At 39.6% G+C, this 25,114-nt stretch overlaps 1 protein-coding gene across 1 annotated transcript in view; it reads left to right on the top strand.

Annotated features, from left to right (window-relative positions):
• The window catches only part of ints9 (integrator complex subunit 9), a 48,534-nt gene extending 25,780 nt beyond the window's left edge, over positions 1-22,754 (top strand). Inside the window, exons 9-17 of the mRNA XM_055639231.1 lie at positions 419-530; positions 1,267-1,447; positions 2,767-2,827; positions 5,452-5,623; positions 9,101-9,225; positions 10,431-10,598; positions 12,083-12,181; positions 13,814-13,951; positions 15,740-22,754. Coding sequence (XP_055495206.1) covers positions 419-530; positions 1,267-1,447; positions 2,767-2,827; positions 5,452-5,623; positions 9,101-9,225; positions 10,431-10,598; positions 12,083-12,181; positions 13,814-13,951; positions 15,740-15,916 — 1,233 coding nt within the window. The 3' untranslated portion in view covers positions 15,917-22,754. The remainder of the gene's footprint in view (positions 1-418; positions 531-1,266; positions 1,448-2,766; positions 2,828-5,451; positions 5,624-9,100; positions 9,226-10,430; positions 10,599-12,082; positions 12,182-13,813; positions 13,952-15,739) is intronic.
• The last annotated feature ends 2,360 nt before the right edge of the window (positions 22,755-25,114 follow it).

Raw genomic sequence — 25,114 nt, forward strand, 5'->3', positions numbered from 1 at the left:
GCTAGAGGCAGGAAACATGTTCCCGATGTTGGGAGAGTCCAGAACCAGGGGCCACAGTTTAAGAATAAGGGGTAAGCCATTTAGAACGGAGATGAGGAAAAACTTTTTCACACGGAGAGTTGTGAATCTGTGGAATTCTCTGCCTCAGAAGGCAGTGGAGGCCAATTCTCTGGAGGCTTTCAAGAGAGAGTTAGGTAGATCTCTTAAAGATAGAGGAGTGAAGCCAGGGGATATGGGGAGAAGGCAGGAACGGGCTACTGATTGTGGATGATCAGCCATGATCACGGTGAATGGCGGTGCTGGCTCGAAGGGCCAAATGGCCTACTCTGCACCTATTGTTTGTAGTCTATAAACTTTAGAGAAGTCAAAGTGCTGTAAATTCAAGGAAGAAGAATTATTTAAAACATTTTTTTTGCAGCCCATGGAACAAACTTCCTTGAAAAATAGTGATGTCCTCATCCTGACTGGATTGACTCAAATCCCCACTGCAAATCCTGATGGCATGTTGGGAGAATTCTGCAGTAACTTGGGTAATTAAAAAAAATAATGTCATGATTTAGCTTCCATGGTGTTGGGCTTGGAATGTTTTGTTCTGCATTTGCTCTGAAATATTTTTTTAAGTATTGTCAATCTTGAAACAAAATTTCAGTTTGCCCATACATCTTCTGAAACACGGGTAGCACACAAGGGTAACTGTGTGCAGTCCAAACACAAACCACCCATCCTGTTTAATCTAATCCCAACAGAACTTCTATTTTACTCATCCTCATAGCCTCAGTCAGCATCAGTTTAAGGCATTTATACTGCTCACCTCAGCCATTTTATGTGATACCAAATTCCACATTCTATCCACTCTATAAGCAAAAATATTTCTTCTTATTTTTTTATTGAACTTATTAATAATCAACCCTCATTACTTTTGGAACTTCCAGTCACCTCCTCACCCAGCTACCTCTGTACTCTAATGGCCTAACAAGCTCTCTGGATCTCTACTTTCTATTTCTGACCTGTGTTCCGTGGTTCTGCTACCTGCCACTATTTCAGCTGCTAAGTCCGAAGTTATGAAATCCCTCCTTTATATCCTTCTCTTCCTTTTATAATGTCAATTGTTTTGGTCATTTAGTCCAGTATCCTTTTCAGTGGCTGGGAGTCAAACATCTGGTTGATGACAACTATTAGGACCCTTAGGGTGTTTGATTATGTTAGGTGTTACATAAAAATGCTCTTTGTCATGATGCATTTGTGTGGGTTTTTCCCCACATATAGCTGTGACCATTCGAAGTGGGGGGAATGTCCTGGTTCCGTGCTATCCTTCTGGTGTAATATACGACTTGCTGGAATGTCTGTACCAGTACATCGATTCAGCGGGACTATCCAGTGTCCCATTCTACTTCATCTCTCCTGTAGCCAACAGCTCACTGGAGTTCTCCCAGATCTTTGCAGAGTGGTAAGTGTGCAACAGTCATTTATTCAGTTCTGGTGAAGTTTCATTTTCTGATACATGCACTCTGATTCCCTCCCCAAAGAAGGATGCCTGCGGAGTATTTCTAGTGTTTCCCGTTTTCATTGATATAGTTGTTGAGATGTGAACTTTGTTGGCAGGACCAGCATTTAATGCCTATTCCTGACAGTGTGGCGGCTAGTGCTGCTGCCTCATGGTTCCAGACTCTGGTTGGATCCTGCTCTTGAGGCAGTACGGGGTTTGTACGTTCGCTCTGTGGGCTGTGTCCAGGTGCTCCAGTTTCCTCTCGCATGCCAAAGGTATGGTGCTTGGTCGATTAATTGGCCAACTCAAATTAGCTCCCATGTAGTTAGGCGATAGGAGAATAAGGTGGTGTGGCATCAGTTAATGACGATGCAAGAAGGAAAATACAATTCGCGCAGATGGGTACTTGGTCAGTGCCGATGTGGTATTCTCATAGTGACACTGAGATTGTTAGTTATTCCTTGAACTGAACAACCACACAGACAGGTCTGGGGTCACAGGTTAGAATGGTTAAGAATGACTGATTTCCATGCCTATGAATATGCTACCAGGAGTGGTGGTGGTAACATACCCAATAGTGGGTTTTAAGATGCTTTTGGATATGTGCAAGGAATGGAGGGGGTATGGATTATGTGCAGGCAGATCAGTGTTTGATTTGGCATCATTTTCGCCACAGACATTCTGGACCAAAGAGTCTGTTCCTGTGCTGTACTGTTCTATGAGCCAATGGATTCCTCAGACAATTGAGTTTGAGTTTAAAAGTTAGAGATCAAATCTTTAGTCCATCAACCTGTGGAAATGAATTTGAAATTCATCACAGGAATTTTAATTTGTGGTGAATTTAAAATTATTTTCTACAGGATCGATTGATGAAAGATTTGATACTAGTACTTAACCACCACATAATGAACAGGACATTCTAAGTAGATATTTAATTGTCATGTGAAATAATTATTGTGGATGTTTTTTGAATAGTTTTGGTTCAGAAATTAATTTTATTCTTTCTCTTGGCAATGTAATATCACTTACAACTTGGGCCAAAATGCGTAACATCTCGTCACTTTTATTAAGTTTTATTGTTAGTTAAATATAAATTCTCAGTATGCCATGATGGAACCTGAACTTTGAACCCTGAATCATGTGTTCAGCTTGTTAGATCTAGGAATGTAACTACTTTATCATATCTTCTTTGTGTAAGAGACACACCTCAGTTCGTTATTTTTATTTATGGCAGAATATGGACTCCTAACTGTTTCAGTTTTGCCCCTCTCCCATTTAAGGCTTTGTCACAACAAGCAGTCAAAGGTTTACCTCCCAGAGCCACCATTTCCACATGCAGAGGTAAGGACCGAGCTGAACTTGGAACAACCTTTCATATTACTTCTAATAAAAATACATTTACAAAGCACAATGACTGTCATAAACACAGTGATATTTCTGGAGAATTATATTTTTGATGGACAAAGGAAAGTGATTCATCATTTAACCATAATTTCCAACAAATGTCCCATTTTGCTTCTCTTTCAGTGACAATTTTGTGTATGTATCATGTAGCTATGAACAGCTTGATCCACGGTAGATGCTAATTCTGAAAATCCATTTTTAAAAGTAAGGCAGTTGTTAATAAATGACAGTCTAGTCAAGGTTAGCTTTTATTGGAATGTAAAGGGCCTGTCCCACTTAGTCGATTTTTCAGCGGACTGCCGGCGACTGTCAAGTTCCCGGCACTCGCCTGAAAAACCGGGAACTGGAAGGCGACTGTCAGAGTGGAGAGCACACGCACACCCGCCCGCAAGGAGGGGAGGGGAGTGCTGTTTGAAATTCACATGGTGCAAAGCCAAGGTGATACAGACACACACCGTGATGAATAGGAAGGTTAAGAAGGCAAGCACAGTGTATGGTAAGTCCTTGAAAAGAGGGGTGGGGGGTGGGGGAGAAAAGGAAGAGAAGGAGTGGAGACACTTTTAAGAAGATAGACAACTTAATAAGCCAGAGATACACAGCTGTGAAGTTTGGCGGCCATTTAACATTAACGGTTATCTTTGGTTCTGAAAACTCGTCCTTATGTTATTTTTCCCCCAATGAGGCAATGAAAATACTGGGTCAGCAAAGGCAATAAACTATAACTACCTATGAGTACCTCGACTATGCATAATTACATGGCGACCCCACTACAACAGCATCTATGACTACAGGATTATTGAATTTTTCCATGGTGACCAAATATTGGTCACAGAAAAATTTTCGACATGTTGAAAAATTTGCGGTGACCATACTGAGGCCGCGACTAGTTCCCAGAATGCGGGAACTCCTCGCGTCCATGAAGGAGACTCACTAGAGACCACCAGCGAACATGTGGCGACCATGAGGTGAGCGCAGCGTCTCCTGCACTCGCCTAAAACGCCTAAGTGGGACAGGCCCTTAAAGGTTTGAATGATCAAAATTCTAAAATGTTGTACATAAAATGTACTAAGATATGCCTATGCTTCCTCACATCCTATCCCACTCCCCTGCCATACCCCCACCTCTTAATCCTCTCTGCCTATCACCCCAATCTTAACTAATTAATTATTGGCAGCTATAAGAAAGGTGCTATAAAATATATTTTTATAGCACTGTGAGATTCAAATTCACAAATGCTCAGAGACAAAGTCAGAGAAACAAGTTTATCTCATTTATTACATTTCTGCACAGAAAATTGTGCCCCTCTGTCGCCCTCTAGAGGCACACTGAAGATGGAGATGCTTTCTATCTTTATACATTTCAGTTCACTATTGTCACACCCTCATCCCTCCCCATTGAGCTTCTTCCAATCATAACATAAAGCACAGATTCCCACGAGAACGTCAAAGACACCTCCCCTATCATGCATCGCATGTGCATTTAAATTAGGCATCTTGTCATAGTGGGCGTGAGTACTTATTCATGTAAGTTCATTAGGCATATGTTTGACCTTTTGTACTTCTCAACTCTGTTCTAATTTCTCTTAAAACTTCTACTGAAGTATTTCTATTGCTACTTTTTATCTAGAATTTCTCTCTGTTCTTTATATCGTTACTTTCTATTCTACTAGCAGTCTGGCTTCTGCTGACACCTTATTTCTTTCTAAATTATATTTCAGAGTTCTAGTATAAATCAACCATCTCTATTAACCCTTTTCTCACAGCACCTTTCACAATCTCAGAAGTCCAACGACAGGCAATTAAATACTTTTGATATTTCCATCCTGGGAAAAAGGTTCTGACTGTTACTGAATGGCGGCACAATGGCACAGCGGTAGAGTTGCTGCCTTACAGCGAATGTAGCACCGGAGACCCGGGTTCGATTCTGACTACGGGTGCTTGACTGTACGGAGTTTGGACGTTCTCTCCGTGACCGGCATGGGTTTTCACCGAGATCTTTGGTTTCCTCCCACACTCCAAAGACGTACAGGTTTATAGGTTAATTAGCTTGGTAAATGTAAAAATTGTCCCTAGTGGGTGCAGGATAGTGTTAATGTGCGGGGATCGCTGGTCGGCGCGGACCCGGTGGGCCTGCTTCCGCGCTGTATCTCTAAACTAAACTAGAGTCTCAACCCAAAATGTCACCCATCCTTTTCTCCAGAGATGGTGTCTGACCCATTGTTACTCTAGCACTCTGTCTATCTTTCTACCCTATCAATTTTATATACCTCTATATCAGGTCTCCCCGCAACCTCCGGTGTTTCTGAAAAAACAATCCAAGTCTGTCCAACCTCTCCCTGTAGCCATTATTCTAGGCATCATTCTGCCTTATTCAGTCCCAGACTTTCTATTGTTTGTCAATTTACAAATTGACAAACAACAGAGGTTCCAGCACAGATCCCTGCAGAACTCCACTGGTCATAGATCTCCAGCATGAAATAGTACACTGAAAGAAAGACTAGACAATGTCATTCCAGTTTGCTTTTGTTTGTTACATTTTTCACCCACCTTTCTTATTTTCAGCTGATTCAAACCAATAAACTAAAGCACTACCCCAGCATCCATGGGGATTTCAGCAATGACTTCAGACAGCCCTGCGTAGTGTTCACAGGCCACCCTTCCCTCAGGTTTGGAGATGTTGTCCACTTCCTGGAGCTGTGGGGAAAATCGAGCCTCAACACCATCATTTTCACAGGTAACGCGAAGACTATTTCTCGTCCAGGATACCAGGAGAAAATTAGTGTTGATATATTGAGTACACTTTGTATTAAGGTCGAGGAAGTGCTGCATGTCCTAAAAAGATATAAGGGTAGATAAATCTCTGGGGCCTGATCAGATATACCCAGGGAAACTGGGAAGCTAAAGAAATGACAGGAGCACTACTGAGAGATTGAAAAGCATCATTAGACATGGTTACAGTGCCGGAAGCCTGAAGAGTGGCTAGTGTTGTGCCTCTATTTTAGAAGGCCTGCAAAGAAAAATGTAGGCTGAACATCTGTGGTAAGCAAGTTACTGGAGATGATTCTGATGGATAAGATAGACATATATTCGGAAAGACTGGGTTGATTAGGGATAGTCAGTATGATTTTATGCATTGGAGAACGTGTCTCACAAATTTGTTTTGAGTTTTTTGAAGAACTAACCAATTAGGTTGATGAGGGCAGGGTGGTAGGCATAAGCTGTATTAGCTTCATTAAGGCCTTTAGTAAGATTCTACATGGTAGGCTGCTCTGGAAGGTTAGATTGCTTGGGATCCAAGTAGAGCTATCTGGTTGCAGAATTAGCTTGACTAGTGGTGTGCCTTAGATCGGTGCAGGACATTGCTATTTATCATCTAATTTGAGTGAGAATGTATAAAACAAGATTAGTAAGTTCAGTGTTTTTTTTTTTGTACACAAGGTACCTGTACATGTATCGTTCCTTGCTGTTGGTATCATCCTATAAACTGCTTAATCTGTTTAATAGCCTGACTGGCTAATTTTTAAACTTTAGCAAAGTTTGTGTATAAAATTCTAAAACATTTGTTAATTTGGTTTTTAATTTTTTAGAGATGCCAGTACATTGCATACTGTCACAATAAAACACTGTTTGCAGATGACTAAAATGGGTAATATTGTAGATAGTGAAGATAATCATCAAGAATTACAGTGGGACCTTGATCAGCTGGACAAGTGCGCTGAGGAATAGCAAAGGGTGTTTAGTTCAGATAGTTGAACTATTGCATATTGCGATGTCTAGCCAGGGTATGATCTTGACAGTGAATGGTAGGGCCCAGGGGAGGGTTGAGGAGCAAAGGGATCTAGGAATACAAGTACATCGTTCCCTGAAAGTGACGTGCCAAGTAGATAAAGGATGGTGAAGAAGGCTTTTGGCATGCTGCCCTTCATTGGTCTATACTAAATATAGAACCTGCGACATTTATAATTATTTAAAACATTGCTATAGTATAATAACACTTATGACCTTGCTATAGGCGACATGGCACACTTGCTATAGGAAACTTGCCATTAGCCTGGAAAGAGTGCAGATAGATGACAAGAAAATGTAAATCTTGCCAGGACTCGAGGGCTTGAACGATAGTTTGGGTGTAGTAACAACATTTAAAAGAGAGCTGGAAGATTACATGGGAAGAAAATTAGGAGGGATATGGGCCAAATGTAGACAAATGTGATGAGCTTAGATGGGGCATCTTGGTCAGCATGGATGGGTTGGGCTGAAGTCCTGTTTCGTGCTGTTTGACTGTGACTCTATAACTCTTTGTCAAAGAAGAAACCAGAGCAACTGCAGGGTTGGCACAATGGTGAATGCAGATGTGTTGACATAATCGGACCCAGCTGTGGGCGGAGATGCATATATATCAGATTCCCTTCCTTAAAGGACTCAATGAGTCAATTTTATGTCAATTGAGTATTTTCATTATTGATGATAGCTTTGCAATATTTAATAATTTTATAATTTATTGATTTTATGCCACTGCTATGGCACTTTTTGAGCGTTCTTATCAGAATAATCATTTTCTGTACTGTCCTATGTTCAAATTTAGGGATTAATAGTTCAGACTCATCAGATCAAATGTCATTAGAAACGGGAATAGTGCCGGAGGATTGGCGTACTGCGCATGTTGTTCCATTGTTTAAAAAGGGGTCTAAGAGTAAACCTAGCAATTATAGACCTGTTAGTTTGACATCAGTGGTGGGCAAATTAATGGAAAGAATACTTAGAGATAATATATATAAGCATCTGGATAAACAGGGTCTGATTAGGAACAGCCAACATGGATTTGTGCCTGGAAGGTCATGTTTAACTAATCTTCTTGAATTTTTTGAAGATGTTACTCGGGAAATTGATGAGGGTAAAGCAGTGGATGTTGTGTATATGGACTTCAGTAAGGCCTTTGACAAGGTTCCTAATGGAAGGTTGGTTAAGAAGGTTCAATGGTTGGGTATTAATGGTGGAGTAGCAAGATGGATTCAACAGTGGCTGAATGGGAGATGCCAGAGAGTAATGGTGGATGGTTGTTTGTCAGGTTAGAGGCCAGTGATGAGTGGGGTGCCACCGGGATCTGTGTTGGGTCCACTGTTGTTTGTCATGTACATCAACGATCTGGATGATGGTGTGGTAAATTGGATTAGTAAGTATGCAGATGATACTAAGATAGGTGGGGTTGCGGGTAATGAAGTAGAGTTTCAAAGTCTACAGAGAGATTTATGCCAGTTGGAAGAGTGGGCTGAAAGATGGTAGATGGAGTTTAATGCTGATAAGTGTGAGGTGCTACATCTTGGCAGGCCAAATCAAAATAGGACGTACATGGTAAATGGTAGGGAATTGAAGAATGTAGGTGAACAGAGGGATCTGGGAATAACTGTGCACAGTTCCCTGAAAGTGGAATCTCATGTAGATAGGGTGGTAAAGAAAGCTTTTGGTGTGCTGGCCTTTATAAATCAGAGCATTGAGTATAGAAGTTGGGATGTAATGTTAAAATTGTACAAGGCATTGGTGAGGCCAATTCTGGAGTATGGTGTACAATTTTGGTCGCCTAATTATAGGAAGGATGTCAACAAAATAGAGAGAGTACAGAGGACATTTACTAGAATGTTGCCTGGGTTTCAGCAACTAAGTTACAGAGAAAGGTTGAACAAGTTAGGGCTTTATTCTTTGGAGAGCAGAAGGTTAAGGGGGGACTTGATAGAGGTTTTTAAAATGATGAGAGGGATAGACAGAGTTGACGTGGAAAAGCTTTTCCCACTGAGAGTAGGGAAGATTCAAACAAGGGGACATGACATGAGAATTAAGGGACTGAAGTTTAGGGGTAACATGAGGGGGAACTTCTTTACTCAGAGAGTGGTATCTGTGTGGAATGAGCTTCCAGTGAAGGTGGTGGAGGCAGGTTCGTTTTTATCATTTAAAAATAAATTGGATAGTTATATGGATGGGAAGGGAATGGAGGGTTATGGTCTGAGCGCAGGTATATGGGACTAGGGGAAATTATGTGTTCGGCACGGACTAGAAGGGTCGAGATGGCCTGTTTCCGTGCTGTAATTGTTATATGGTTATATGACTCTGATTTCCAGACTCTCAATTTTCCAGCAACGATAGTCTTCATTTGGTACGAGTATGAAAACAATTTGCTTTGTATGCCATCATAACCTGATGAATTTGATTTATGTTCCAGAACCAGATTTTTCTTACTTGGAAGCATTGGCACCATACCAGCCACTGTCTATGAAGTGTGTCTACTGTCCAATTGATACACGATTAAACTTTATCCAAGTCTCAAAATTATTGAAGGAAGTTCAGGTAAAGCGAAAAAATTACTGTATGGATGAAATCGTGTTTTGCTATTGTTTATAGGTGAAAAAAGCATAAACAGAAATCCTCAAATAATTAGGGTGATGGGTTCAGTAAGTAAATAAAGTCATACGATTGTGTTTTAGCAAATAAGGGTTGAAGTGGAACATAAGATTTGGGTTTGTGGTGTAAACATTCTGAATTGTGGCGATGAATTGTTTGACATCGATTTAGCTGTGGAGAGAAATTAGTTTAGTTTATTTATCATCACATGTACATTGTCACATGCACAGGTACAGTGAAAATATTTTGTTGCTTGCTAATCAGTCAGTGGAAAGACAATACATGATTACAATCAACCCATTCACTGTGTATAGATACATCATAAAGATAATATTGTGATAATGTTTAGTGCAAGGTAAAGCCAGTAAAGTTTGATTGAAGATAGTCCGAGGGTCTCCAATGAGGTAGATAGTGCTTCAGGACTGCTTTCCAGTTGTGGTAGGATAGTTTAGTTGCCTGATTCTTGCTATTGAGGGAGTGCAGCGTAGGTTTACAAGGTTAATTCCTGGGATGGCGGGACTGTCATATGCTGAGAGAATGGAGCAGCTGGGCCTGTACACTCTGGAGTTTAGAAGGATGAGAGGGAATCTCATTGAAACATATAAGATTGTTAAGGGTTTGGACACGCTAAAGGCAGGAAACATGTTCCCGATGTTGGGGGAGTCCAGAACCAGGGGCCACAGTTTAAGAATAAGGAGTAAGCCATTTAGAACGGAGACGAGGAAACACTTTTTCTCACAGAGAGTGGTGAGTCTGTGGAATTCTCTGCCTCAGAGGGCAGTGGAGGCGGGTTCTCTGGATGCTTTCAAGAGAGAGCTAGATAGGGCTCTTAAAATAGTAGTCGGGGGATATGGGGAGAAGGCAGGAACGGGGTACTGATTGGGGATGATCAACAATGATCACATTGGCGGTGCCGGCTCGAAAGGCCGAATGGCCTACTCCTGCAATTCTTGTCTATTGATAACTGCTGTCCCTGAATCTGGAGGTGTATTATATCTCATTTGTGGTGGCATACTGTGATAAAAGTTGTTTAAGTGCCCCTAGAATGGGTTTCTTTACCTACCCTCTTGTCAGTAAATGGCAGGATGTCAGTATGATGTGGGTAGGCAGTTCATTTCCACTCACTTCACTCTCTTGTTTTATTTTTCCAGCCATTGCATGTTGTATGCCCAGAGCAATATACTCAACCTCCTCCTGCGCAATCTCACCGTACCGATCTGATGATTGACTGCCAACCCTCACCAATGGCTTACCGGAGGGCTGAAGTACTGACCCTCCCCTTCAAACGGCGCTATGAAAAAATTGAGCTGATGCCCGATGCAAGTATTCATTTAACTGAATGTTTCTTTTATTGTTTTCACATCGTTTTACCTCATCAATTTTTCCAAATCGAAAAGAATCCATGGGATTGGTTGGAAAAGTGGAGGTCAAGGTTCAATCATAATTGTTTTGATTGGCAGAAGTGACTAAAGAGATTAATTCTAACCATTTTATGTTTTCAATCTATGCACCATTCCTATTGAAAACATGGTTGTTTCTATGTGTACTGAAGGACAGTTAGAGAGTAAGCTGGCAACCGAATGGCTAAGGATAAAATTCCAGTAATCCGCTCTGCAGCTATTCAGAAATCCTAAAGGTTCGGCATCTGGCTGTGCTGAAAGAAAGAAATGAGAGATTTAATGCAGGCAAGTGGGACTAGCTCAGTTTGGCAACATGGTCAGCATGGCCAAGTTGGTGGAAGGGCCTATTTCTGTGCTGTAGAACTCGTACTCTGTTTCCCGTGCTCTCTTTAAACTTAGAAGGGCCTTGTTACATAACCCATTTAAACCTGGAGTTTATTGGAAAATTGATTATTCCACTTCGCAACATTTAAAGAAATTGTAAATTAAATATGCGATGGAGCTAATAGATTAGTGTCCTGTTATCTGAACATATGCTAATTGTGTATGCCAGGCATTGTGGAGTAAAGGAGTTTTGGTGCATCTATGTGATAAAGGATGCACATTTTTGTTATACAGCAGTTAGCACCAGTCTTAAAATGCCTTGGGAATCCTGTGTGTGGAGTTTGCCCAAGCACTACCACCCCCCCCTCCAAAAAACATGTTCAATGGTATAGGTTTTTGCTAAGTGCTCTGGTTTCCTCCTACTTTTCAAACATGAGCTTAGGGTTTAATTATAAGAATATCTGGAAATAATGAGATGGAAATGAGACTGAGCGATTGCTTGGCATGTGGACAGCTGAAGGACCTCCTCCTACTGTACTGTAGTAAGTAAATAAGTCAGCTGCTGGGTGATAGGATGGTTAAGATGAATGTGGGGCAAGTCAGCTATTGTCAGAACAAACTATCTGCTGCGAGCAGTATCAAAGATAATTGCACTTAAGTGACATTACTTGTGTGGAATGATTTAAATCTGTGGGTTCTGTGATTATCATGTATTTTAATCAATTTTTATTTTCAAGAGTTCTACACTTAAAGGAAAGCAGCCTTCTGCACTGTTTGGGATGCCGTTCCTCAAGTAAGGTATTATACTATCTGCCCTCTTATGTGGTGCGAAAGCTTCTGAGGCAGGGGATTCGCTCCACTTTATTCCTCAGTCACCAGCACAAACCAGATTATCTGATCATCCCTCACTTTGCTGATTCGTTGAAACTTACTGTGTACAAGTTAGCTACCATGATTCCTGCACAGCAACAACGACTTCTCTTCAGAAAGTCATTTACTAACTGTGCATTCTGTGGTGATAAAAAGCACTAAATGCAAGATCTTTCTTTTAACTTTCCGGTACTATCGCTGTTTTACAGCTTGCAGAATCTCTCATCCCTTCTGAGATCAAACCCGGCATCTCCATGGCAACTGTGTCTGCAGTACTGCAAACCAAAGACAACAAGCACATACTTCGCGTAAGTGATGTAACAAGAATGAAGTTGTGTTAGCCCAGTCAACTTGAAGGATTTGATTTATTTCCCTCAATTCCACAATTTATCTGAATAAACTAGTGCACGATGCATGTCATATACTTTATCTTTCTTCCTTTTTCTAGTTACTCTCAAACCCCCTTCACTGCCCATCCACCACCAAAGCCAGAATGGAGAGTAACAGTGCTATTTATTACTTTTGTACATTTTTCAATAGTTTCAATAGCTCGGATAATATTTAAACTGAATGAAGATATGTTAAACCAAAGGGATTGTCTGCACTTTCACAAGGACATAAAACTTACATGACACAGCTTGAAAAAGAGCAAATGGTTTACTGAATAACTAGTTAATATATATTTTCAATCAACATCACTAAAATTAATTATGTGATCACTTGAGCTGTTGCTGATAGCATGAGCTTCCAGTGTGCAAATTTCTTGTCCTGATTCCCTATACTACAAGTGGAGTTTTTAAATTATTTTAAAGTATTGGGGTTTGCAGACTGTGCCAGCATTTATGCCTCTCCCTGATTGCCCCAAGAAGGTGGTGGGGAGCTACATTCTTGGACCGACGCTTTCGGTGGGGATACATTTATAATCCTATTAGAACTTCAACCCAAAGCATGTTGGACTGCAAAACATTTAGAAATGCACAGCATAAATACAAGACCTTTCAATGGATCTCTTGGCTTTCTTTCTCTGTTGCTGCTCCGGCACTCTGGAACACCCTGCCGCTGCACATCAGACAGGCCCCCTCACTGTCCATCTTCAAATCCAGTGTTAAAACGCATTTGTACTCCCTGGCTTTTGACCATGCCTGAGGCTTTGCTTCTGTTTGTGGTGTTTTTGATGTTTCTTTATTTTAAATGTCTTTTCCTACTATTTCTTTTGATTGTTATTTTTGGTGTGTATTAATTTTTTGTCAATGATTAGTGATGTACAGCACTTTGTTGCAGCTATGTTTGTTTTTAAAGTGCTCTATAAATAAAATTATTATTATTATTATTATCTTCTGATATTTTTTTCCATTGATCAACCTGTAATTGAAACAACAGCAATACCTTAGAATAATCTAGACCCACCTGGCTCCATCTGCCTGCTATCCTTCATCCCTCTTCATCCACTGGCCCCTGTCTCACCACACCCCCTCTCCTGTTTCTACTGGCTCAGTCCTGATGCAGGGTCTCAACCCCAAATATCAAAAATTCCATTCCCACCCTCCACCATAAATGCTATTCAACCTGCTTCCAGCAGCTAGTATTTTACTCCAGATTCCAGCAGATGCAATCTTTTTGGCTCGCCAGTAATTTAGAACTACCAACTGTAATTATGAAATCATATTCTACAGGCACTTCATCATAATATCTACCTGATTTTGAAGTGAACTTTAATTTTATGGCTTACATAAATCAAAGTAGATGCAGATGCTGGAAATCTGAAATAAAAAATGTAATTATATGGTTTATTGCTTCCTTTAAGTGATTAAAAAAATAAAATATATAGAATAGGATAAATTACAAATTATTAATGAAGGAATTTGGGTGATGTGATAAATTTATTTTTCTTGTGTTTATTGCCTTGTTTAATGAATTATACCCAATTCCGTCTCACGCAGTCACTTCCAAAACCAGTGCAGCAGCCAACTGGCAAGAAGAGGAAACGGTTAAACGATGAGATCCCCGAGTTCAAACCACCCAAACCACTGCTGTGTGGCTCAATCACCATTGAACAATTTGTACAGAGCTTAGAAAAGGTAAATATATGCAGTGTGGTCTGAAGCAATTCCTGCACGTCCCAGTTATCATTAAAACAGATTATCAGGTGGTTGTCATTTTGCTTGATGAGCAAAAGTTAGTACATTGTCCGTAAAGTGCCTTGGCGCATTGTGACAGGCACTATGTAAAGGCAGGTCATTCTAAGTATCAAATCATCGCGTGCAAGGTAGATAGAAGATCACTAATCACAATTTTTTTTGAGAAATTATCTCCAGATGATTATTTGGTTCATTTTCTTAAATAACCTTTAGTATATTAATCGATGACTGGAACCACCTTTTACTGATCCTCAATATTGTCTGCAGAAAATATTACTTCAAACGTAAGCATTCAATCAATACAGTCATACAACACAAACACGTGTTATTGACCCTTTATCTCGTCATAATAAGACTTGTCACAGCAAAGATATTTCCATTATTCCATAACACAGCTTAATGGACTGCTTTTTAGAATCCACTATTCTGGAGAAGTGAATGTACCTATCCAACATATGGAACGTATTCATTAGTTATGCAGTATTTCTGTAATTTTACAGAAATGCAGCTATGTTATAGCATGGAAAGAGGCTATTCGACATTTATTTAAGCTCTATGTACAAGCAATCCAGTTTATTGAGCAATTTGTATAGAGCTTAAAGGTAAATATCTGTAGTGTGGTCTGAAGCAATTCCTGCAAGTCCCAGTTATCATTGTGTCACTCGGGTTAGCTGTGCCTTCATCTGCCAAGACTGTAACCTGTGGAATTTCCTCCTCGTAGCTCTCTATCTCTATTAAATTAAGTTGCTCCATATAACCTCATCCCTTGAACAAATTTATAGCCACTTGTGCTGTTTATGCAGCTGTGCATAGATGTTTTGCTATGTAGGTCCTCCCCTGGTTACACCAGGGTTCAGTTGCTGAAAACTGTTTGGAACAATGTAGCCACGACCCAAATTCCCACCCGGCAGAAGATGCCTGCAGCCCCCAGCAAATCCATCCTGTGTGTCTCCACATTTTCGTTTGGATGTAAGGGCTATGACATAAGTCCAGCATTCGTATAAATGGAGTTGTTATTACTGACCTTATTGCAGGTGTGGAAATTGCTGATGTTAAGTTTAGTAAGGCTAGAGCAAGAAATTAGTGCAGCACTTTCTCGATGGTAGTGACCTTGCCTGATTGAAATTGCCACATTATACTGTAACCAAGGGTTTCTATCACAAGTAGTGAGGTTGTTCTCTCTGTCTCAGATTGGGTTAAGACCACTTCATGCCTCCACACAAAAGCATGGTTAGTAATAAATAGTCTCAGGTTAACACTTTACCCCAATGCCACCTAACTGTACTGGATATCTTTTAAAAAAAAGATTGTTCTTGGTCAGTGCCATGCATACAGTACATGTGGAGGGAGTGTGGAGAAGCTCAACTGCCCACTGAAACCAACGAGCTTAAACGAAAGAAGGCCTTGCATATCTCGCGTTCACCAATCAGCAAAGAATGCTTATTGACATTTACGAGATATTGCAGTGCATGGAGTTTCTTTTTAAAACTATTTTGAGTAGATTTTCTCACCCTACCAATCGAAGTGGCATCAATGGTGGTACAGTTGTTTGATCCTGTGGGAAGGATACTTAATGGTGGAAGGGAAATCTCAACCCTAACATCCATGTTCCTGTGATGTGGAGCCCTATATGGCGTAATAAGACACAACTTGTACCTTCCATTATGGTTGAAGGCACAAATCACACCAGTTACCCACGCAGTAAATCCTCCTCTTCTTCCTTCACAGCACGGCATTACTGATGTCAAGGTTGAGGACACACCAGAAGGACACATTGTTCACCTTCAATCTGAAGACACACTGATTCAGATTGAAGAGGACTCGACGCACATAATTTGCGACAACAACGAGCCACTTCGCACCAAACTTCGAGATTTAGTCCTCAAATTTCTGCAGAAGTTATGAGCTTCTCTGTGACTTTTTTTTAGTGGCTTCAGGATTTGGGGCTTGTTGATGGGAGCACGCTGCAACTTGTCAAAAGAGGATAATGTGTGTAGTTGGGACTAATAGTTTCCAGTCCCTCAAGCCAGATCTACCTTTCAATAAGTTAATGACTTTTCCATCTACAACTCCATTTACCTGTCTTGGTATGTATTCTGTGATGCCATTGACCAGAAAAATGTTGGCAGTCTCCATTTTGACATTTTCCTGGGCCCACCCCCTTCCAGCTTCAACGGAATATTTTGCGGAATAAATAGTCCCATTTACCTAAAGAAATTCTTCCTGACTCCACCCCCTGAATAAACTGGCTCTCATTTTAAGGTCATGTTCCTGTTCTTAACTTCTATACAAGGAATTGATTTGTTCTTCTCCCTCTTCCCCAATCAAATCCTTCAAATGTATCGAACACCGCAATTAGCCCCTTCTTCTGTTAGGTGATAGATACAATTGTACAATAGAATCCTTGAGTGAAGCCTGCAAGTTTATAAACTTCAATCTTAATTACAACCAGATGAAATGTTGAACTATCTGACAAAGACACTTTTTGATCAAAACTGCAGATGGTGGGAATTATTTCCATTAATGTATATGATGTTGTGGCTCAGCTGGTTCAACTGCTGTCTGAGTCAAAGGGTTATGGGTTTAGGTCTGACACCATATACCCATGTACAAAAATCGAGGCTGACACTTCTGTTCAGCAGAATGATGCCACATATCTGGTCGTACTGTCTTGTTGGAATGTTAGGGTGAGACCTTATCTTCATTCACATGAAGCAGAAAATTCACCAATATTTCTCCCTCAGCCATTATCATTAAAACATATTATCAGGTGGTTGTCACTTTGCTTGATGAGCACCAATAAGTACATTGTCCGTAAAGTGCTATCGTGCATTGTGACGAGCACTATCTGAATGTAGGTCTTTTTAAGTATCAAATTACGTACTGTAATGTATTATGTAAATAGAAGATCATCATTAATCGCAATTTTTTTTTTTTTAAGAGAAATTATCTCCAGATGACTATTTGGTTCATTTTTTTACATCATTTGATAGATTAAGCGATGACTGGAATCAATTTTTACTGATCCTCAATGTTGTCTGCAGAAAATATTCCTTTGAACATAAGCATTCAATCAATATAGTCATACAACACAAACATGTGTTATAGGCCCTTTACCTCATCATAATATATCTGCATAAGACTTGTCACAGCAAAGATACTTCCATTATTCCAGAACACAGCTTAATTGACTGCTATTTGGAATCCATTATTCTGGAGACGTGAATGTACCTTTCCATCATATGGAACATATTCATTAGTTATGCAGTATTTCTTTCTATAATTTTACAGAGATGCAGCTATGTTATAGCATGGAAAGAGGCTATATGACCCGTAGAGTTTATTCAATGTACAAGCAATCCAGCTTATCCCACTCCCCACCTTTTTCCCCATAACCCAAGAATTTCAAAATTCAGATACTTGCCCATCTCTCTTTAAAACGGCAATTAAATCTGCTTAAATATACTACACCTGACAGTGCATTCAAGACCCCAACCACTTGTGTAATTTTATTTTATTTTTGCAGTTACCTCCAACCTTTATCCCCATATTGACCCCTCACCCAATGGGAACATTTTCTAAATACATTCTTCATGATTTTAAATACGTCTGTCAGATCCCCTTACAACCTCCTTCATTCCAAGAAAACAATCCTGGCTTTGACATTCTCACCACATTGCCCTCCACCGTGGGGGTGTTCACAGATGAGGTGGTATGCTTTGGATCTAGGGCATTTCCTTCTCTCCTCCATACTTTGCTCTTGCCATCACTCTGATATAAGTTAATATTCGTCTCATCTGTCCACAAGACCTTTTTCCAAAACTGTGGCTGCTCTTTTAAGTAATTTCTTGGCAAACTGTAACCTGGCCATCCTATTTTTGCGGCTAACCGGTGGTTTTCATCATGCAGTGCAGTGACGTCTTCTTCTGCGCACCCGACTCCTGAAGAGTGCTTCTGATCTGTTGGACAGGTGTTTGTGGATTTTTCTTTATTATAGAGAATTTTTATGTCATCAGCTGTGGAGGTCTTCCTTGACCTGCAGTCAGTCCCTTTGCGATTAGTAAACTCACCAGTGCTCTCTTTCTTCTTAATGATGTTCCAAACCGTTGATTTTGGTAAGCCTAAAGTTTGGCTGATGTCTAACAGTTTTATTCTGTTTCTCAGTCTCATAATGGCTTCTTTGACTTTAATTGGCACAACTTTGGTCCTCTTGTTGATGAACAGCAATAAAAGTTTCCAAAGGTTATGGAAAGACTGGAGAAAAGACTAAGTGCTGAGAGCTCTATTATACCTGCATTAAGGAGGCACACACATACCTGAGCAATTACAAACACCCGTGAAGCCATGTGTCCCAAACATTATGGTGCCCTGAAATGGGGGGACTATGCATAAGCATAGCTGTAATTTCTACATGGTGAAAACAAAATATATAAAAATGGCCTTAGTTAAAATCTGGCAAGGTACACTTTAACCATATGTGATTTTTTTTCTGTTACAAATCTCAAATTGTGGAGTACAGAGGCAAATAAATAAATGATGGGTCTTTGTCCCAAACATTATGGAGGGCACTGTAAATCACTGCTATAACTTCATGGTATCATTCAGCACAGAAACAGGCCTTCCATCCCACCATGTCCATGCTAACTATCAAGTACTCATTGAGACTACTCCCATTTACCAGCACCTACTCTCTCTAAGTGACCTGTTGCTTCCTGTGCCCGGTCCATAGCCCTCTATGCCTATGCCTCTCCGCACATTCGCATCAACTGCTCTAGATTCTACCAGGGAGTCATTTACAACACTACCAATTTGGTATGTGGGAGAAAACTGATGGAAACCCATGTGATCGTGGGGAGATTGTGCTGACTCCTCACTTTCAGGACTGAAGACCAGGTTTGAACCCAAGATGCTGGAGCAGTGATGTAGAGGTTCTACTGTGTTGCTTTTATATCTTTCCTAAGGTGTGCTCCCTCCCCAGCAAAGTGGACACAATACTCCAATTGATGCAGAACCAGTGTTTTACAAAGATTTAATATAATTTCTGTGCTCTTGCACTGTTATTCCTCAGTATATAAGCTCAGGGTCCCATATATTTTTCTCAATGCTTTTAAAACTACTATGCCACTCTCAACAAATTATCCACATATATGGGCGGCACGGTGGTGTAGCGGTAGATTGCTGCCTTACAGCGAATGCAGCGCCGGAGACCCAGGTTCGATCCCGACTATAGGTGCTGTCTGTATGCAATTTATCTACGGGTGCTGTCTGTATGGAGATCTCCACGTGACCTGCGTGGGTTTTCTCCGAGATCCTCGGTTTCCCCCCACACTCCAAAGACGCACAGGTATGTAGGTTAATTGGCTTGGTAAATGCTTAAAAGGTAAATGGTATCTGACCACCTGGATAGTGTCTTATTAATGAGAAGTCTATAAATTTGGAAATTATGACCTATCCATCAACCTGGTAATACTGGCCCGTGAGGAACATTGTGCACTTTGCTCCAGTGAGGATAATAATAATATTTGTTTTCTCTTACATAACTAGATTACTGTTGGTGCTGAACTAGCCCCTTGACTTCTGTGGCCATCAATCTTGATGACAATACCATTGTATGGCATCCGGTTGAGGAAGTCCACATGTACATCACCTGCATTTTCTTGAATGAAAGAATGAATGATACTTTATTATCACATGTGATATGTCACAGTGAGAGTAGGCAAAGAGTCGCCACATACAGGGCGCCGACCAAGTTACAAAGTATTCCATTTAGTCCCCAATGGCCCCTCTTTGCTCTCGGCAGCCTCCTTACGCGGGGGGGCCCCCCTTTGTTCTCTCGGCAGCCCCCCCATGTGGGTCCCCCTTTGTTTTCTTCGTGTCACCCCCACCTCGGCCCTTCTTTGTTCTCGACGGCATGTCCGACACCCACTGCATGCCCATCAGTGTCCCATTCTCCATTGTCCTTGTCTGTTACTTCATTAATAAAACACTATCAAATTTATCAGTCACCATTTAATTTTAACAAATCCAAGGAGACTGTCTAATAAACCAACTTTTGTCTGTCAATCCTTGATTATTGTTTCAAAGGATTGCCCCACCACCAACATTACAGCTTTACCACGACCAGTACCAGCCCAAATCTACAGTTGTTTAGCCTTTGCAACAGCCTTCGTTAATTACTTCAGCAACCTCGGATGCATCCCATCTCAACCAGGTGATTCAGTCATGTTAAGTGCACGTGGCTTTTTTTAAGCGCCACTATCAATTTTTATCCAGATTCTCAACTCTTTCTTCATTTGCTGAGACCCCAGCACCAAGATTTGATGATTCCTCGGGGAAATATTTGTATTTTGTTACAATTTTTTAAATTTGTGTATATATATATATTTATAACTGCATTATTTGGTATAAGCTGTGACAGGAGAAAAACTGAATCAAAACTAGTGAAGTACAAACTTGGAACTGATATCAGGGCCCGCTTCCTCTTTGCAAAAAGCGATGTATATTTTGAATAGAAAAAATGGCACTGAAAAACTACAAAAAAACTATACTCGGGATAAATCACTAGATAGGTGTTAACTAGAGTATTATGGGAACAACCCTCGCGAATGAATATAATTGTCCTGAAGAGGGTCCAATTGGTATTTATTCGATTGTAAACAAGAATGGGGAGATTGTAGAGATGTTGGAATTATTTTTAAACATGCATGAAGGTGATTTAACAACTAAATAAAAATTCTGAAGAATTGGATACAGAAAATCTGTTTCAACAATTAGGATGTTCAATATCCATATTCAATATGCATGCAAGGGGTAGGGGTGGATAAGGAGAATTTGTATAAAATGTAAAATACATAATGTCACCTATCCTTTTTCTCCAGAGATGCTGTCTGACCCGCTGATTCAATCCAACTTTTTGTGTCTATCTTCGGTTTAAATCACATCTGTAGTTCCTTCCTACACATAAAATTATCCAATGTGCTCTTCCTGAATGGGTAGTGAGGGTAGATTCAATCATCTTTCACAGGGAACCGGAGACGTGCTAGAAAAGGAGACATTTGCATGCCAATGGGGAAAGAACAAAGGAATGTCACTATTTACATTGCTCTTTTACAGAGCAGGCACATTCAATGGATTGAACACTCTCCTGTGATTTATCATTGCATGATTTAGTCACGTTAACCCAAGCCAGAGCCAAAAACAGAAACACTGGGAGCACCCAACTCAAGCGGCATCTGAGGAAAGAAAACCAGTCAACATTTCGGATCTGCAATCCTACTCGTACTGAAAAACTTAACTGTTTCTCTCCATAGATGTCACCTGACCTGTTTTATTCTAGCATTCTCTTATTTAAAAAAATATATATTTGCAGTATTCAGAGTTTTATTTTTATTTTCAACCCATAGCAGAAATTCCTTTCCTTTCTATTACTGCCAGTTAACTGACAACCAATTTGTGAAGAAATGCATAAATAAATAGTGTTAACTTTTTTTCCATCACCTTATCGTGCTGTCGAACCAGAATATCTAAAATTCTGTACTCCCCTCGAGTAAAATGTTTGGGGAATGTTTTCATTTGTAATGCCAAACAAAGGAAGACAAACTTAGAGCTTCCCCAGCCTTTCGCCAACTTTAAACTAATTTGTTTTCTTTCCATTCCTGTTCTGACAATTATGACCTGAAACATTACGCCTGTTTCTCTTTCCACAGGGCAACATGGTGGCACAGCGGTAGTGTTGCTGCCTTGCAGTGCCATAGACCCGGGTTTGGTCCCGACTATGGGTGCTGTCTGTAGGGAGTTTGTATGTTCCCCCCGTGACCGTGTGGGGTTTCTCCAGAATCTTCGGTTTGTTCCCACACTCCAAAGACGAACAGGTTTAGGGGTTAATTGGCTTGGTATATAACTAAAATTATCCCTAGTGCATAGGATAGTGTTAATGTGCGGGGATCGTTGTTCGGTACGGACTCCTTGGGTCGAAATGCCTGTTTTTGCGATGTATCTCCAAACTAAAAAAAAACGAAATATGCTGCATGACATGCTGAATGTTCCCAATATGTGTAGGGAGGAACTGCAGATGCTGTTTCATACTGAAGATAGGTCTGTTCTCAATATGTTCTGCTTTTATTGCTTAAAGAATGTTTGGATCAAAATATAGTTTGTGTACAAAGGTTGACAGTTAGGAGACCAGAATCAAGCATTTGTTTAGATATAAAAGGACCTTCTACATAGTGGCTGGCATGGCTGTTTATTAATTCATGCAACATTTGCAGTTTGCCCAACTTTGTCCCTGCACAGACTGACCTATGCATTCATCCCAGTGAAAGTTTAGTTTTTCCTGCTCTTTGAAGTTACTTCAAACGATCAAGTAGTTACCTCTCAGAGTCAAAGTCCTGTCAACTATTTACATCAGAAGATTGGCGATTACAGACAGATGGATGGCTGCAAGATTCATACTCTATCAGCTGACATTTTAGCTCGGAACTCGAGAAATAGCTTAAATGACATTATCTCAGAATTCCAAAATGTCTGGTATACTTTTTCTTTTTGACAAAAGAAACAGAAAATTGCGTGAGACTTGTTCCCCCTATTACTTAAACTTCCACTCTCAACTACCTCTGTGTTCCTCCAATTTTTTTCCACATTTGTATCCCTGATTTTAATCATTTCACATTGAGTCTTCAACTGTCCCAGACTTAAGTTCAATAATTATTTTCCTAAATCTTCCCATTTTATTCTTCCACTGAAGTCATTCCTTAAAATCTTCTGTTTGACGTAAGATTTTGTGGTTTATAAAAATTTGGAAACAATTAAAAAATACATTAAAATTAGATAACTTATCTCTTTCTCTTCCAATCGTGAATAATTCATTGTTTAAGCCTTCATGTTTAGACGGGGGTTTTACACAATGGAAGAATAATGGAATTAAAAATATGGGACACCTTTACAAGGAAGGCTCTTTTTTGACATTTCAGGAGTTGCAACAGGTTTATGGACTTCGAGGGAATGATTATTTCAGATATCTTCAACTTAGAAATTATGTTAAATCAAATTCTAAAAACTTTCGAAATAGAAACCCAGAGATTCTTGACGAATGTTGGAATAAGCATCCTAATACAGAAAAATTAATATCTTTTATATATAATATCTTATTAGACAGTGACATCCCTAAGACGGACCTACACAGACAAGCATGGGAAAAAGAATTAAATCAGGTAATAACGAAAGACACTTGGGAAGAAAGTTTACAATACATACATCAGTGTTCACTAAACGCCAGACACTCTCTAATACAATTTAAAGTAATACATAGGTTACATTACGCCAAAACAAAATTACATAAAATTTTTCAACATATCTCACCTATATGTGATAAATGTCAACATTCAGAAGCTACGTTATCGCACATGTTTACAAGCTGTACAAAAATTAAAAATTTTTGGGTAAATATTTTTTAGTATAATATCCAAAGTAACCAAAACACAACTGGAACCAAACTCAAAATTAATAATACTCGGAATATTAGAATTAAATCAAACACTTAGAATAACACAAAGAAACTTTATCGATTACAGTTTAATAACAGGAAAAAAATTAATCCTAAAATTTTGGAAAGGCCCTACGGCCCCCACAATCAGAATGTGGATTATAGAAATGACGGAGACCTTAAACGTGGAAAGAATTAGACTTGCCCTGTTGGACAAACAGGAATTATTCGTTGGAACATGGTCTCCTTTTATTGAGTACTTGAAGGGCACAGAATAGATCAGCACAGGAACCTGACTAGCACCCGGACTAAAGATTGGATGAAATACTACACTTTGAAATATACGAACATATCTCGAATGATGTCTTTAAACTTAAACAAACTTTTCCATTCTTCCTTAATTACCTTTTTCACCCCTCTCTCTTTTTTTTTTTTTTTTTTTTTTTTTTATTTTTATTTTTTTTATTTTCCCCCTCTCTTTCCCTCTTCTTTCCCTCTATTTCACCTATCCTTTTAGTTCTATCTAGTTATAAAAAAAAAACGAAGAAAAATGTAAAAAATATTGGAGACAATGTAATAATAACTGTCAATGTTATCATTTTAAAAATGTAAGACAGTAATGATGTAATAGACTATGTACTTATCTCCAATAATAATAAAAATATAAAAAAAAAAAAAAAAAAAAGATTTTTGTGGTTTGGTGTTTGCTTTGATAATGCTTTTATGAAAACATAAGCATTTTTAGCACAGAAAAATATCAGCACAGACATTATGGGTTGCATGGCCTGTTTCTGTGCTGTACTATGTTTGTTTGTACTGTGTTTGTTGCTTTTAAAACTTTGAGATCCCTTGTTGTTTTCATTGATTCCAGGCAATGGAGATAGGAAAGATTTTAATCTTTGCATTAACTGAAAGACCCCTTCAATCTCAAAAAATGAATTGTGACTTTTACGATTAAATGTTTTTAATATCATTTAACGCACATCTTAAAATTTGGGAAAACACTGGGGAAAACACATGGCCGTGAAGTTGTATTATATGTTTCTAAGAGCTCTTAGTGTTAACAAGAGTGACTTATGCAAAATTGATATCCTGTGTTTGTGTGGGAATCTATGGCAGAGTGGCTGGTCACCACTAACCACCAGATGGCAATGTATCATCTGCTCTCAAACATGCCTCACGTTTTTCTCTACTGCCAGTTTGTTTTCATATGCCTTGATCATATTTGTTCAGTTGCTGGACTTATAATGCACAGGCCTTATCTATCCTCTGGCAAGTTATGCAATATAACTGGATGCACTACCCCAGGTTTAACCCCAACAATCTTACACTTGGTCCAGTTCCTCCTCATGAAACACTGGATCTGTATTAAATTGAGAAAGCTATACTGCGGTGGTCACAGAATCATGCCATTCAGAGAATGTCATAGGTTGTCAATAATTATTGCAAATGTGCTCTTTTCATAGACAGTACAGACCCTCCGGATAAGGCAGTGGAGTGGTATAGGGCAATAGGAAGTCTCAATCCCATTTACCCGTATGATGTTAAATTATACATGGCTTGCATATTAACACCTACTATCTGATGAATCAGTTCTCCACATTTGGAATAAGCTGCAGATT

The sequence above is a fragment of the Leucoraja erinacea genome, chromosome 8 (assembly GCF_028641065.1).
Source record: "Leucoraja erinacea ecotype New England chromosome 8, Leri_hhj_1, whole genome shotgun sequence".
Lineage (NCBI taxonomy): Eukaryota > Metazoa > Chordata > Chondrichthyes > Rajiformes > Rajidae > Leucoraja > Leucoraja erinaceus.